General features: G+C 41.4%; 1 protein-coding gene across 2 annotated transcripts in view; it reads right to left on the reverse strand.

Moving 5' to 3' along the window:
* The window catches only part of HUNK (hormonally up-regulated Neu-associated kinase), a 55180-nt gene that overhangs the window by 16430 nt on the left and 25483 nt on the right, over window positions 1–13267 (reverse strand). For both annotated transcript variants that reach the window (XM_026850578.1, XM_026850588.1), the window contains exons 4-6: window positions 7954–8089; window positions 6010–6137; window positions 425–560 (exon numbers count right to left, since the gene is read on the reverse strand). In XM_026850578.1, coding sequence (XP_026706379.1) covers window positions 425–560; window positions 6010–6137; window positions 7954–8089 — 400 coding nt within the window. The remainder of the gene's footprint in view (window positions 1–424; window positions 561–6009; window positions 6138–7953; window positions 8090–13267) is intronic.

The following is a 13267-nucleotide window of genomic DNA, read 5'->3' on the forward strand; positions in this document are numbered from 1 at the left end:
ACAAATAGGCATAGTCTCTATTGGAAAGGTTGATTGGCTGTGACTGACAAACAAGGAGATCAGAGCTACCTGTCATACATACCCATTCCAAGGTCTGGAGTCAATTAACCATATGATCTGTACCCCAGACCACACTGCAAATAATGCATCGTATGCCACCTTCTAATTTAAGGTGGTTTTGACCATTTCAAGTAACACATATTCAATGGCCAATCCTAACCACTTTTAGGATGGAGTCACAAAAGCAATCCCAGAAAATGCACCGGGATGCTGTCACACGAATGGAACTGAAACATCAGAGCTGTTTTAACATATATATTGTTTTATATACATTATATATGTATATATATATATATTATATGTGTCTTAACATATATAATGTATATACACCATGGCAGGCTTTCTCCACTCTTCTGCACAGTACCTGTTTGGATATGTGACATTAGGTGGTGCTCTTCCAGGGTAGTTCTCATTAAGCCATCGATTTGCAAGTGCCTGCTGGATGTTTGGTCTTTTTGCAGGATCTGGCTCTAGTAGTAATCGTAGAAAGTTTATGGCCGCTGTGAAGAAATTAAGAAAAAAATCCAATAGCTACATCATCTGCTTTATGACTTAACATAGTAGTTGAGTTACTACAGGTGTGTAGCCTGACCATGAGTAAACTAAAAAGGAACATTTTCCTTATGGTATGCTCTAATGTCCTTGAGAAAAAGGAAAAACTGATAACAGATTAGTAAGTAAAATAAACAATGATTTATAGTCACAATGATTTATAGAGTCATAAAGGAGAGGAGAAAAAACACCTTTTGTTTCAGAGCTTGTTTGAAGTTTCTGAGCAGGTTAGCCAAAACTTAATTTTTGTATGAAGACAAGAGGTTGGAATCAGATTGGAAGCAAATCAATCAATCTGTGTTTAAATTAGAAGGAGATGGACTGGGGATAAGTGCAGGAGAGGGATGCAGAGCTGGGAGGGAAGAGATGGAGAACTCGGCTGCCTTTGATTTGAGGACAGATTCTCTCCTGGTTTCCATCCAACCTACAGTCAGTTGCAGGAGATTTTAGCCAAATTAAAAGAGTACAGTAAAATTAATGGGCTTTATTCTGTATTCAAATACTGAACCTTCAACTTTCAGTGACATTCAACCAACCCTTGAGATTTTGTGGCAACAACCCTCAAAAGTAATTTTCTAGTACTTTTAAGTCATGTGCTTCTTATATGGTTAGGAGCAATGAAATCAAGCTTAAAGACTCACAAGAACTCTCTAGCTGAGCTGAAAACAGAATGTGTTTTAACTAGATCTGGTCTTTATCCTCAAATTACCAGGGCTCCATTCAGTTTATCGGCTACAATATTAAAGAGTTAACTATGTCCTCTACAATTCCCTGCATGAAAAATAAAGAAATCTAATTCTGGGAAAACCAAGATCAGAATGATTTTGTAGATGAAATACAGTCAAGTGAGATGTTGCCAAATGAGTCCTGAATGAAGTCAACGGCAAGCATGAGGCAGAAGTCATGGCTGTGGCACAATTTTCTCCGGGTCAGATGGACAGGACCTCGGAGCTTTTTTCCACCTTCTTCCACAGCAGAGCTGCAGTTCCCATCCTATGCTCTCCTGAGCATGTCATGCCTAATTACAAGCTTACAAGGTGCTGTGGGCAGTGGCAGCACAGGACCACTGTGGTATGGGATGGTATCCTCTGGGATGTGTCTTCTGGGTAAGCTGCAGTACAGCCTTGGCAACATAGCTACTTCAGCTCAGTGCAGGCAAATCTCTTAAAGGCATGTGTTACAAAGCAGATCAAACTGGATGTGCTAATGCCTCAGTGCTAGAAAACTGTGAAATTATGGGCCGGTCTTCCCATTCAGCTTTACAGGCATTTGACCTCACCACCATAGCATGCTGGCTCAGCGCCACACCATCCTATACTCGGAAGCAGAGCAGCCGTGACATGTCTTCTCCACCAGCAATACAGTGAAACCCTCATGAATCCCTGTTTCCACATGCAATTTAAGGAGAATAATATGTCTGCTGGTGAGGCCATGATGTCCTCCTCATCTGAAAAGGGCATAAAAGTTAACCTAGGCACAGCGTCCCTGCTCTTCACAGGTTCTCTTCTATGAGACTGCTGCTCTCCCTCTTGTTTGCCTGGCTGTGCTCCCAGGCATTTTTATCTCCAAAAGCACATCTGCATCACCCCCCACCTGCAGCATGGGACAGGACAGCTAGGCTGACATGCCAGGGCAGGGCAGTGGATGAGGAAGGAAGGTTTTCTCCTCAAATAAATCAGCTTGGGTAACTCCTGTGCTCAACATCCTGCAAAAAGCAAGTATCAGATAGAGAGGGCCCTGAGAGGCTCTCCATTTCAATGCAGGCCTACCCTCAAGAAGCTTATATGTGGAAGAGAGAGAGTTATGATTATGTATTTACTAGTTCAGCTAAGTCTCGGGTTTTTTCTAAGATCTCTCTTCACAAATCACTGATTTTTGTGAGATACTTTACTTAAACTTTCCCAATATTTTTGTTATTTTCCTAAAACAGCAGTACTGTGGGAGCAGCAGGAAAAGTCTACATCCAAGTTCATAAACCTGAGTGCCCCCCTGTCATGCCTCTCAGGCACAGAACCCCCCATTATGGCAAACAACAAACCCCTTGTTCTTTCATTTTATCTCCTGTGTCTCCAATACTTCCCCCATCTCTGTGTTAAAAACCGCATGCATCCTATGGGCTGAGAGCAAACTAAATAACTTCCCTCCCCAAAACAACACACTCCCCCTCCATCACCACCACCCTCAGTCCCCAAACCATCTAATGTCTCCTTGAAAATCTTACTTTTTTTTCACCCCTTGGCTAAAGGCAAACTAAACAAATGAAGCTTGTAAAGCATCACAGAGATCATTAGATCCCGACCCTGATAAACTAATTCTGGAGAGAAGATCCCCCCTGGGAGGCTCCCTGGCCAGCTGGACCTGGGTGACATGGAGGAGATGAGTAACAGCACCTTGGCTGATTTGAGCTGTCAGACAGTACAAGGAGGAGAGAAGCCTTTTCCAGTTAGCCACGTGGCTGTGGGACAGCAAAATCAGTCCCTCAGGGAGCAAATACAAAGCTGCCCAATCGATTTTTGGACCCACTGTGTCTGAAGCCATTTTCCCTGCTGCACCAAGTAGGCTGGCAAACAAAGGGTGATGTGAACCACCCCACCAGGGCTGCGTTACCTGAGGCCTCCTTTACAAGGAGATGAGCTGGAGGACAGCACTCATCTGGTGAACTAGATGGTGAACTGCACTTGGTGGAATTTTGTTCCCATGGTGTAATTTTTGGGCAAACATTGTTCTTTTGACAAATGAGAGACCAACATCATGCAAAACTACATTTTTCTCTTAATTTCCTTGAGTATACTGAGCTCAGTAATGACCAGAAATAGAGTGCACTTCAGGTGGGGATTACAAGACCTCTGCTGTCTTCATGTTCCTTGGCATGAATGAAACCAACTCAGTGTCTTCTTCACACTGTGAGAGTGTGCCTGGTTATAATCAGGTATATGGGTATCGCTTACAAAACCAGCCAGAGAAAATGCAATGAGGTCATTTCACAAGCCACGGGCGAGCTCCACCTAATAAAATTCTTCCTCCAAACTACAGGCATGGATAGAAGACGTCTTTTCTCCTCATCTCCACTTCTCTGTTTCAGAAGGAAGACCATAAGCATATGGAAGTGGTAAATTGAGGGAAAAAAAAAGGAACATGTGCAAGGTGAATACCAACTTCCTGAGCAACTGAACTCTGCTCACCTAAAATCAATAATCAGATAGCTGTGTTGTTTAAGAAGCTTAATGAAAAACAGTTTCCTAAATGGGAAAATCAAACACTAATTCCAAACTTTCCCTGTTGCTACACAGTTCCTTTGGGCACTCACGGTCACCCAACGTTTAAGTAACACAGGTAAAAGATACTCTTACTTAGTGGTGACTGGCTGCTTTTATGATGGCACTGTGTGTTCAGTAACTGTGAAATTAAATACTGAAAGACAACATACTGAACAAGTAAAACATACTCCTGCAAAAAATCTCTGTATGTGAATCTACAGAAAAAGAAAACCTGATTAAAGAAAAACATCCATAAACCTAAGAAGTTAATGAACACAACAATTTGCAGAGCAGAGGAGCAGAGTTTCTACCCGCTGACCCAAAGCCTAACTGTGGCACGAACAAATGCCATCTTTAAATCACAGACTGCCATGTCAGTGAACATGCAAGGCCGCTGACTTAGATCAAGAACCAATGTGTTCCTTTGTTCGGTGAGTAAACATTAACATATTTAAATATATTCCATTAATTTGCCATCATGTCTGAAAGTTCAAGTTGCTGTAGTTCTCACAGAATAAACAAAACACCTTTCTCACCAGAGACCATAGTGTCAGTGAGCTATGAATGCTACAGAGACACATTTGTGGGAAAATTTGATCTCCGTTATAAAATGATAGCATGAATGAAACAGTAAAATGAAACCTGTCAAGAGTAATGTTATCTTTTTTGCTACTGAAGGTCTGGTCTTCTACAGGCCTTTTGTGGGTGATTTAGCCTTTAACACATGAGTTGTTCCAGTGAAGTCAGTGAAATCTCCCACTTAAAGATAACCGAAAGAAAAAAAATCACTGAGGAAACAGTCCATTGGTTCAAAGACACTGCATAGCCATCGTATAACTGCTCTTTATCAGTAAAAACCTCACTCTGGGAGTTAAATTTTTTGCCAAACTTGGAAAATGTTTACTATGATATACATAGTCCCTGAATTCAAGAGTAACTTTGCAAGTGATGCAGCATTTGGCATCTAGATCAGTACAGCACAATGCAGTCAGTATAAGCTCTCTTTTAATTTACTCTGTGGGGCTTTAGAGCGTGTGCTAGAACATTAAAATAGCCATTTTGTGCAACTGAATCCTAACGGGAAGTCTCCGAAATGGAAATACCAAACACTCTAATTGCGTCAAATAGACAGCAAGACTTGCAGCATCCCAGCTCACTTGTAAACCTACCACTTTACAACATGCCAGCAATATGAACTGCTGGCAGGAAAAGTGTACTTCAGAAAGATGCTGAGTGAACAAGGACCAACATACTCCACTTGATCCATGGATAACCTGTGTGAGAGAACCCTTAACTACCTACTTCTTCCGTGTGCAGGTAAACCTGCACTTGGAGAATTCACCTTGTGACAAAACTTCCAAGGGCTTTTTCTTATACCCTGTAACAATGGGTGTCATCCTTTAGTGTACTGGGTGAAAATGTACGCTCTGTAACCCTTTTTCTATTAGCAATTTTTAATTTTATTGAATGTCCCTTGTAAATAGGCTGCCAGATAAGGAGAACAGAAGCTGTCCATGAACAACAAATTTAGCATACAAAAATAAAACCCAACTACAAAACAGAGTTTGCTCCAAATGCTGAGAACAGTCTTGCTATAAGCTGAAAAATGATTCTGTTGCCTAGTGACATGGCTTTGAAGCAGGAATTAATATTTCTAATACTAATACATCAACAATTTTGCATTTTGTGAACACACAAAGGTTATCACAGGTCACTGTACCAAAATAACTTTCTGTGTGCATGTCATTATTCCATAATAAATGCAAGGTCATTCATCGTTCAACCCTAGTCAGGATAATGCCCAAGAATCTGTTATTCCAAAATAATGTGTTCATGCACCCATACTCTATGCTAAAATCATGTGAATGTGCAAAACTGACCAACTACACTACAAAAGCAATTTCAGAGAATATCACGTTTGTTCTCTCATATTCAGCACAACTTGTCACTTCTTCAGCTTACACACAGAAGTTAAAGCAAAAGGAGCTATATTACAGCAACTCCCGCAGATCTTTTGGAGGCTAAAATGAAAAAAAAGGGTATTTTTCACAATTAGCATGCCATCTTGGTAGCATGACTCACAATCCAGAATTCAATGCAATGGTTCTGACCGACTGGCTATGAACAGGTCCCAGATTACCTGTAGAGAGCTGGGTGGGAAAAGGGTTCATTTCTTTGTCCACCATTTTCTGGTACAAAGCTCTCAAGCTGAATGGCTCCACGGTAAAAGGTAATGTTCCAGTCAACATTGCATACATGTTCACCCCACTAAAAAAAACAGAGAAAAAGAAAACAAAATGATCAGGAACAAGAAAAAACAGGCTTAGGTTTTAGTGACTGCACTTCATCTTTAATGTCTGACAGGTACTAAAACAAACCAGAAAAAGCTCTCTCTTCTGTTGTACACAACAACTTGGGTAAGAATTCCTAGAGGTTTGCTCATGGAGGGTCACGTGATGTGTAGGACATAAGCTGGGCACCACAGAACCAAGCCCAGCTCTCAGGCAACTTCTCGGCCAACACCATAAATAAGTCTCTCCTCAGGCTGCATAAACATGCTGCTTTTGAAGACCTTGTCCTGGTGCTGCTCTGGGTATGGAATGTCTGTCTGCACCAACGGAGGCATATCAGGTTCTGGTTCAGCACCCAAAGGTGACCTCCACGGCCTCTGGTGCAGCCCAAAGATCAGATGTGAACAACTACATTTTTCAGAGCAGAAAACTTAGTGCTTGTTTATGCCCAGTGAAGTCAGCGTTGAAAAGCGGGTTGGGCACTCTTGTTCTTTTTCCTCTTAAAAGGGCTTTAAATTCAATTTGACTGGAATTCCTCCCTTTTGGGAATTTGCTTTCCCAGTCTGCTGAATACATGTATGTGAACAGAAAGAAACTAAACCAGCGCGCTATCATGAGCTGTGATCACAGACACCATTTGTTCAGCTATAATGAAGGGTAGGAGTTAATGATTTTTTTTTACATTGAAAAAAAGAGCAGGACATTACTACTGGAGAAGTTTAAATGGTTTACAAGAATGACTGTGCTCTGTTTGACTGCGTTTTTCAGGGCTTGTACTCTCAGCCTTGATGTGGATGGATGACCCGCTGCTGGAGTGAGAAATTCAGCACCCATACAATGCTTTAACTGCGGGTGTCCTCAAGAGGACAGACTGCAAAATAAGCTTCAGCAGGGGAAGTTACAAAGAACCTTGAGGAGCAACAGGGTACCCACGAGATCAAACTGAGAGATGAATTTGGCCCAGGCCCTAGTCTCATATATAAACAAAGGTCAGTGTAACAGTATTTATACATTTTCCAAGCATTCCAAATACTTCAAGTTTGGAACTGTACTCATTCTGTAATTTCATTGAAATTTATTCAAATGCTATTATCCCCATTTAGTGAGGACAAATCTATTGATACTAAAGCAAAAGCTAAAACTCAGCTGACTTCAGCTAATTCCTCTCCAGGATTGGCAAGGATAACTGACACCATGCCCATGGCCAACAGGAGGGTAGCGGGAGTTGCACAGTCTAAAACAGTACAGCAGATAAATTCATTGACTGCAAAAATTCTTTCTGGCTTAATCTACCTCTGGCACCAGGGACTCCTGTCTGTTCTTTTGGCTGAACACTAGTAAGCTCACAAAGGCTCACAAGTTTTCTGGCCGTTTTTATTTTCCCTTTAACGACTGTGCTTTCAAAGCGATGACCTGAAGATTTCACATTTCTTGTCAGACTTGACTGTGGATATAGTGCATGGAGCTCACATGAACGCCTGAAGATCCTTTGGGGAAACCTAAAAAAGCTGTTGGTCCTCTTATGCCAGAGCCATGTCTTCTACTATGTCTGAACATCACTGATCAACAGTTGTGCTTTACTGCAATCTCTCCATGCTGTATGTTCTAGCAATCTATATGCAGGTACATAAAGATCTATTTCAAAACAAGATATCTGTGCAACATAGCTCAGAGTCATACTAATTAAACAGATTTTCTTGCTCAGAGTAGCCAAATACATGAATAACGTTTCTCATTTGAGCAATGGGTAACGATGACAGTAATAACAATTATAAACTAGAGAAGTAACTCACATGGACCAAACGTCTATTTTGGGCCCGTATTTTTTCCTTGCCAGAAGTTCAGGGGCTGCATATGCTGGGCTCCCACACTGGGTGCTGAATGGATCAGAATAACCCAAGATGCCTGCACAGTTGCTCAATCCAAAGTCTGTGAAAGGCACAGAGTTATGAAAGAGACAGATACAGTAAAACCACGCTAGAACACAAGGGGAAAAAAAAGCACATTTTTTCCAAAAGCAGAGCAATGAACTGCCTAAGAAAAAAAAATCATCCACATGCAAAAATTTTATATAATTTGTTTCTCTGCGGTACTAAATAACCAGAGATTTCCACAAACAGTAAAAAAGTCTTAGAACATGCACAGCCATCAATTTCATACACAAAGCAACTACATTTCACTGGAAACTGTATGACAACTGGAGTTGAGCTTGACCCAGGCACTACGTGATGTGCACAGGGCAGAAAACCCCCTCAGGCTGTCGTGGATTCCATACTGCTGCAGTATGTTATGTAAGGACAAGTTTAAGTGGGACTTCTTCAACATTTTCCTCTAAATCGTGTAAATGAGCCATCAAATGTAAGGCAGAGTGGGGGTTGTTTTCTGGGACTGCTGTGGTGATGCATGAACACACAGAGCTGCAGAGTCAGCATTTCAGCTTGGAAATAACACAGGGAGATATTGGAGCAAGAAGGGGTATGTGTTGATTTGGCTCCTCCCTCCCCAACTTCTGCCTTGAATTACTGTATTTCTGGCCCCTGGGTGTATCTGACGCTCTTTTGCTGGCAATAATAACAAGGGACTGGCAAAGGCTGGCACCATAAGCTGATCGGAGACAAGAGGCAGCCTCTCCACACCGAAGGAGGCTGCAGTTTCCGAAGTGCTCTCAGCCAACCCAAGCCCAGGCTGGCGCCGAGAAGGGTGTTCCCACAGTCTGCCTCGTCTGCTCCAGTGCTGGTATGGCTGCAGGCTGAGCTAGGTTTAAGAAAGGGTCTTAACAATTAAACCACTAAGCAAGGAAACAAAGGCAGAGTTCCACCAGCGGCAGAAGCAGCTGGGAACAACGGGCAAGCCCACCCTGTCTAGTCACAGCCTGTGTTTGGTGTGAAAGAAAGCAATTATGAAGCCACAGCCTGAAAGACAACATGGGAAGGTAAGGAGGGGTTGCAAATGGTCTTGAAAGTAAAGTCAACCAACTTGATGTGATCAGGGGAAGAAGCAAAATGAGCTTGCAAGGAGGAGGGTGACATGGGCAAAGCTGACAGGCTAGGAGAACGGCCTTTGCTACAGGGCAATATCAAGCAGCAGAAAGGTCACAATCAAAGATGTTTGCAATTATTAATAACTTTTTACTGATGACAGCTGCAACAACAAAAATACTTCTATTAAGAACACTGACATCAGTTTTGTTCCTTTCTTTTTTTGATCCAGTCTTCTTAAAAATTCCCAGAATGCATGCATGTTTAAAATGAAAACTGTCTTAGACATAAATGAAGCAGTCAGGAGAAGCAGACTGCTGAATCCCCTTCCTATAGGCTTGTGTCTTGCATCCACGTGTCTTGTAGAACAGCAGCTTTCTGGTGTGCCACCCACCTGCCTGGCTGGGCTAAAAGCATCACATCTTGAAGGCTGAATGTAGCAGGCAACTCTTGACCCCATGCAATACTCTCTCTCACAGAGTCATTAATTTGGGTCTCTCTCCCTTATCTGCCTTATTTGTGTAAGACTTAAGTAATGGCCTTTACCCTGCATTAAATTTGGTTGAAATCAGACAGGAGTTCTGCAAGGTATCAGAAGTGCCCTGATAGGTTGGCCACATAAGCCTTGTTCTCTTGCAAAACCAGGTGAAAAATAATAACGGTTACAAAAAAATGCAATTATAAAGATGACTGTGTGAGCCAGAGTGCAGTGCTTTCCGCTTGACTGACTGCATCTCTGAGAGTGAGACAAGCAAAAGACAAGAATCACCGTATTTAACATTTAAAGAGGCTGAAAGGGGTTTTGCTGGTGAACACTGTCAAAACTGAGGGGAGGATCAAGACAATTTTCTTGCTTCTGATGGAAAAAAATTAACTCTGTACACTGCTTATTCATCTCTGCTAGATATGTATTATCCCCAGGGCTTATACAAATACTTCCAAGGATCCATTTACTTAATTAATGTATTTATTAGCTATGGCCTGAGATGAGTTATGTCAACTGTAAAATACTTTTTAAAACTCTTAGTAGTATCTCCACAGAGTAGTATTTATGGTATTTACCCTACTGTGTCATACCACCTCAGACTGTTATATAATGTTTTACAATCAAAGTATATAAGGGCTATATTCTGAGATGGTGTAAATCAGCATGCCTTTATTATTATCAGTGGAGGTATACTCTAGTGGAGGCTTTCATTACCTTATTTGCTTAAACTGTAAACATGTTATTCACTTTTTTCAGCCCATTCCTTTAATCTAGGCTGGTATGCTCCTTTTTTTTTTTTTTTTCTAATGCCTGTTGAAATGCAGAAAGCATGCAAACACACGCATACTGGGGACAGGGATTTTATCACAAAAGAAATGGGAATATTGTTATTAACACTGTGGCAGCACATCGTGATCACAGTGTGATTTTTATTAAGGATGCACTGCTGATCTTGATAAGAACAGTATTACCACCAGCATTGATAATTTCACTGCCATTCCTGCCTTAGTCTTGGGCTTCCTTTCAATAAGCCGATCTAATTACAGAATTCAGATCAAAGGCCACGCTTGGTTTTCCAAAGTAAATATTATGACATGGAAACTCCACCACCCCCAGTGTTCATACTATCGAAGTATCGCATTACAGTACTACTCTTTAACGCCTCCAGGAAATCAACATTAAGTTTATGGATATATGGCTATCTCTGAAGCTGTGACAGTTGGAAGAGGGGAAGAGTTATGAAACAGCAGAAGCCTTAGCACCAAGCACGTGGACAAGTTTGACCAGCAGAATTCCACAGAGCTCAGCAGAGTGGCATATTGGCAGGGTCCTTTTGGTGCCATAGGTCCTTGAGCAGAACACCAAGGACTTCACATGGCCTGTGAGTGGCTTTTTACAGCATCTTTATCAGATACCTACCACCATGTAAAGGTAGATGAAGAGAAGTGAATTATTTCCAGAGTTTCCAACCCTGATGTTCTTAGCTAAGACTTAACAGACAGCTAAGTCCACTTAACACAGCAAAGGGAATTTTTATTAGTAATACTATCTAAGAACATATTATAAATCAACTTGTCACACAGCTAAAAAGGGTAACAAAAACAAGGTGCCATTAAGCAGGTGGGTGAAGAAAGGGACTCAATGGATTCAGTTTTCACTGAAATGCATGCACAAGCAGGGACCGTTCTGTGTCTCTTCCTGGTACATTTTTATTTATTCACCTTTTATTTTTCCTTTATGGTGGGTTTTCTTCATTTCACAGGTATTACAGGAGCAACATTTTTATTAGGTACTAGTGTGTTTGCTGCTGCACATGACATTTGGGGTGGGAGACCAAGCTCCCACCTGAAAGCAGTTAATGTGAGCTGGTTTTATAGTTTAAAGTCTTCTCCCGAGCATGAAAAGCTGCATATAATTCCTCAAAACACGTTCTTCACTCCCAAAGAACTTTCCTGGGTAGGACTATGTGATAACACAACTGATCCATCACATTTCTAGAGAGACTACATAAAATATTGTACTAAGCACTGAATGAGCTGAGTGAGGGAACAGGCAGGGAGGAGGAAGAGGAGAAAATTATCTGGTGTATAAATTATCTGGTCTGTTCCACAGATGGGTGCTGGAAAATTCTCCTTGTCCTGGGAAACACTGGTGGCAATGGAAAGCTGTGCCGCAGCTCAAGCACTACTTCTGCTACCACCTGGAAAAGAGGTGTTGGTGAGGAGAGGTTGCCCAGGGACCTGACGCTGGTTTCTGCAGTCCCTGCTCCAGCCTTCCCCGCAAGTGCAGCAGACAGAACATGAAGAACAGAGGCACTGCTGCTTCGCGGTGAGCAACCAGAGATCAACAGCATCGCTAGCAAGATATGGCATGAGCTGACTGTGGTATTAAATCTGTTTTTACTTACAGCGAAATTATTACTAATAAAGCAACCTTTATTTTTCCATAACATACCCAGTTGGATGGTGGGATTTAATTGCTTTGTTTTAAAATACATACTGTGTACAATCTGCTTTGCTTAAAACATCAGGCTGCGGACCTAAGAACAATTTATTTCAACACTAGCAAGGCTACAGAAGATCAAACTGTCTCTTTTCTCTATTCTTCCCACACCACCCACTGCGAGGAGACCTTTCTATGCAACCGAAGCAAATGAAACTGCAGGAACAGTTCTGAAGTCATTTTTTGGCACGTGAGCTTTAATTGTACACATGTCATCTGATTAGGTCTGGGTTTGGATGTCAAGTTCACATGCCGTTTTGTAATCAAACACCCAATAATGGGAAAGTTATAGAAATTCTTTAAATCTATCAGATGTTCATATAGCGCTGTTGCAGACCATCTGGTCTCACTTATCTGCTAAATCAAGATAATGGGTGGTATCCATCATTACTGATGAATGATTCATGGTAACATATCAGTATCCTCTTGACCCGTAGCTGAGGTAATGCAGAGTTCTCTTTTGCTGTTATTTTCCCCAAGTCAGTTGATTTGCTACAGAGTAATGACTTAAAGTTGGGGTAATATTTCCAAAGACCAAATTCCCTAAGTAAATTCTGAATATTTCAGATTTCATTGACCATTCTCCTCTTGTTTGTTTGGAAATTCATGTGCTTTATATGTTACAGAGAGTGTCCATTTGACCTGAACGTTAAGTGTTTTTCATCACTTTTCACATCATGAAACCTTTCAAAGAAAGAAAGTCAGTTGAGTTTTTAAGTCTGCAACCACAGACACTGCTGTTGGCAAAAGTGTAGGCAGGGAGATAAATATAAACAGATGTTTGGGGTTTATTTTATGAAGGGAATATTTTCTTTTCAATGCCCACATTAACATTAATGGGAGCTAGGCAAAGGCAGTGAGAGACTATACCCACCGATGATTTATCTAAAATGTCTGCACAACTTGAATGAATTGAGCACTGCATACAGCTGATACCTGAATACAATCAAGACTGTATCACTGATCTTTTTTAACAGCCCTCTAAACCAATTTTGTATTGGGTGCTGGAAGCAAATTTAATGAATGTAAATATAGGTCCAAATTTTGCCAGCTGCTAAAAATGCGTGCAACTCCCACTGACTTCAGGGGAAGCATATGCATATGGGGGCAGAATTGAACCCTTAGTAAATATGAAATTAT

The sequence above is a fragment of the Athene cunicularia genome, assembly GCF_003259725.1.
Source record: "Athene cunicularia isolate RWA chromosome 1 unlocalized genomic scaffold, athCun1 chr1_part1, whole genome shotgun sequence".
Taxonomy (NCBI): domain Eukaryota; kingdom Metazoa; phylum Chordata; class Aves; order Strigiformes; family Strigidae; genus Athene; species Athene cunicularia.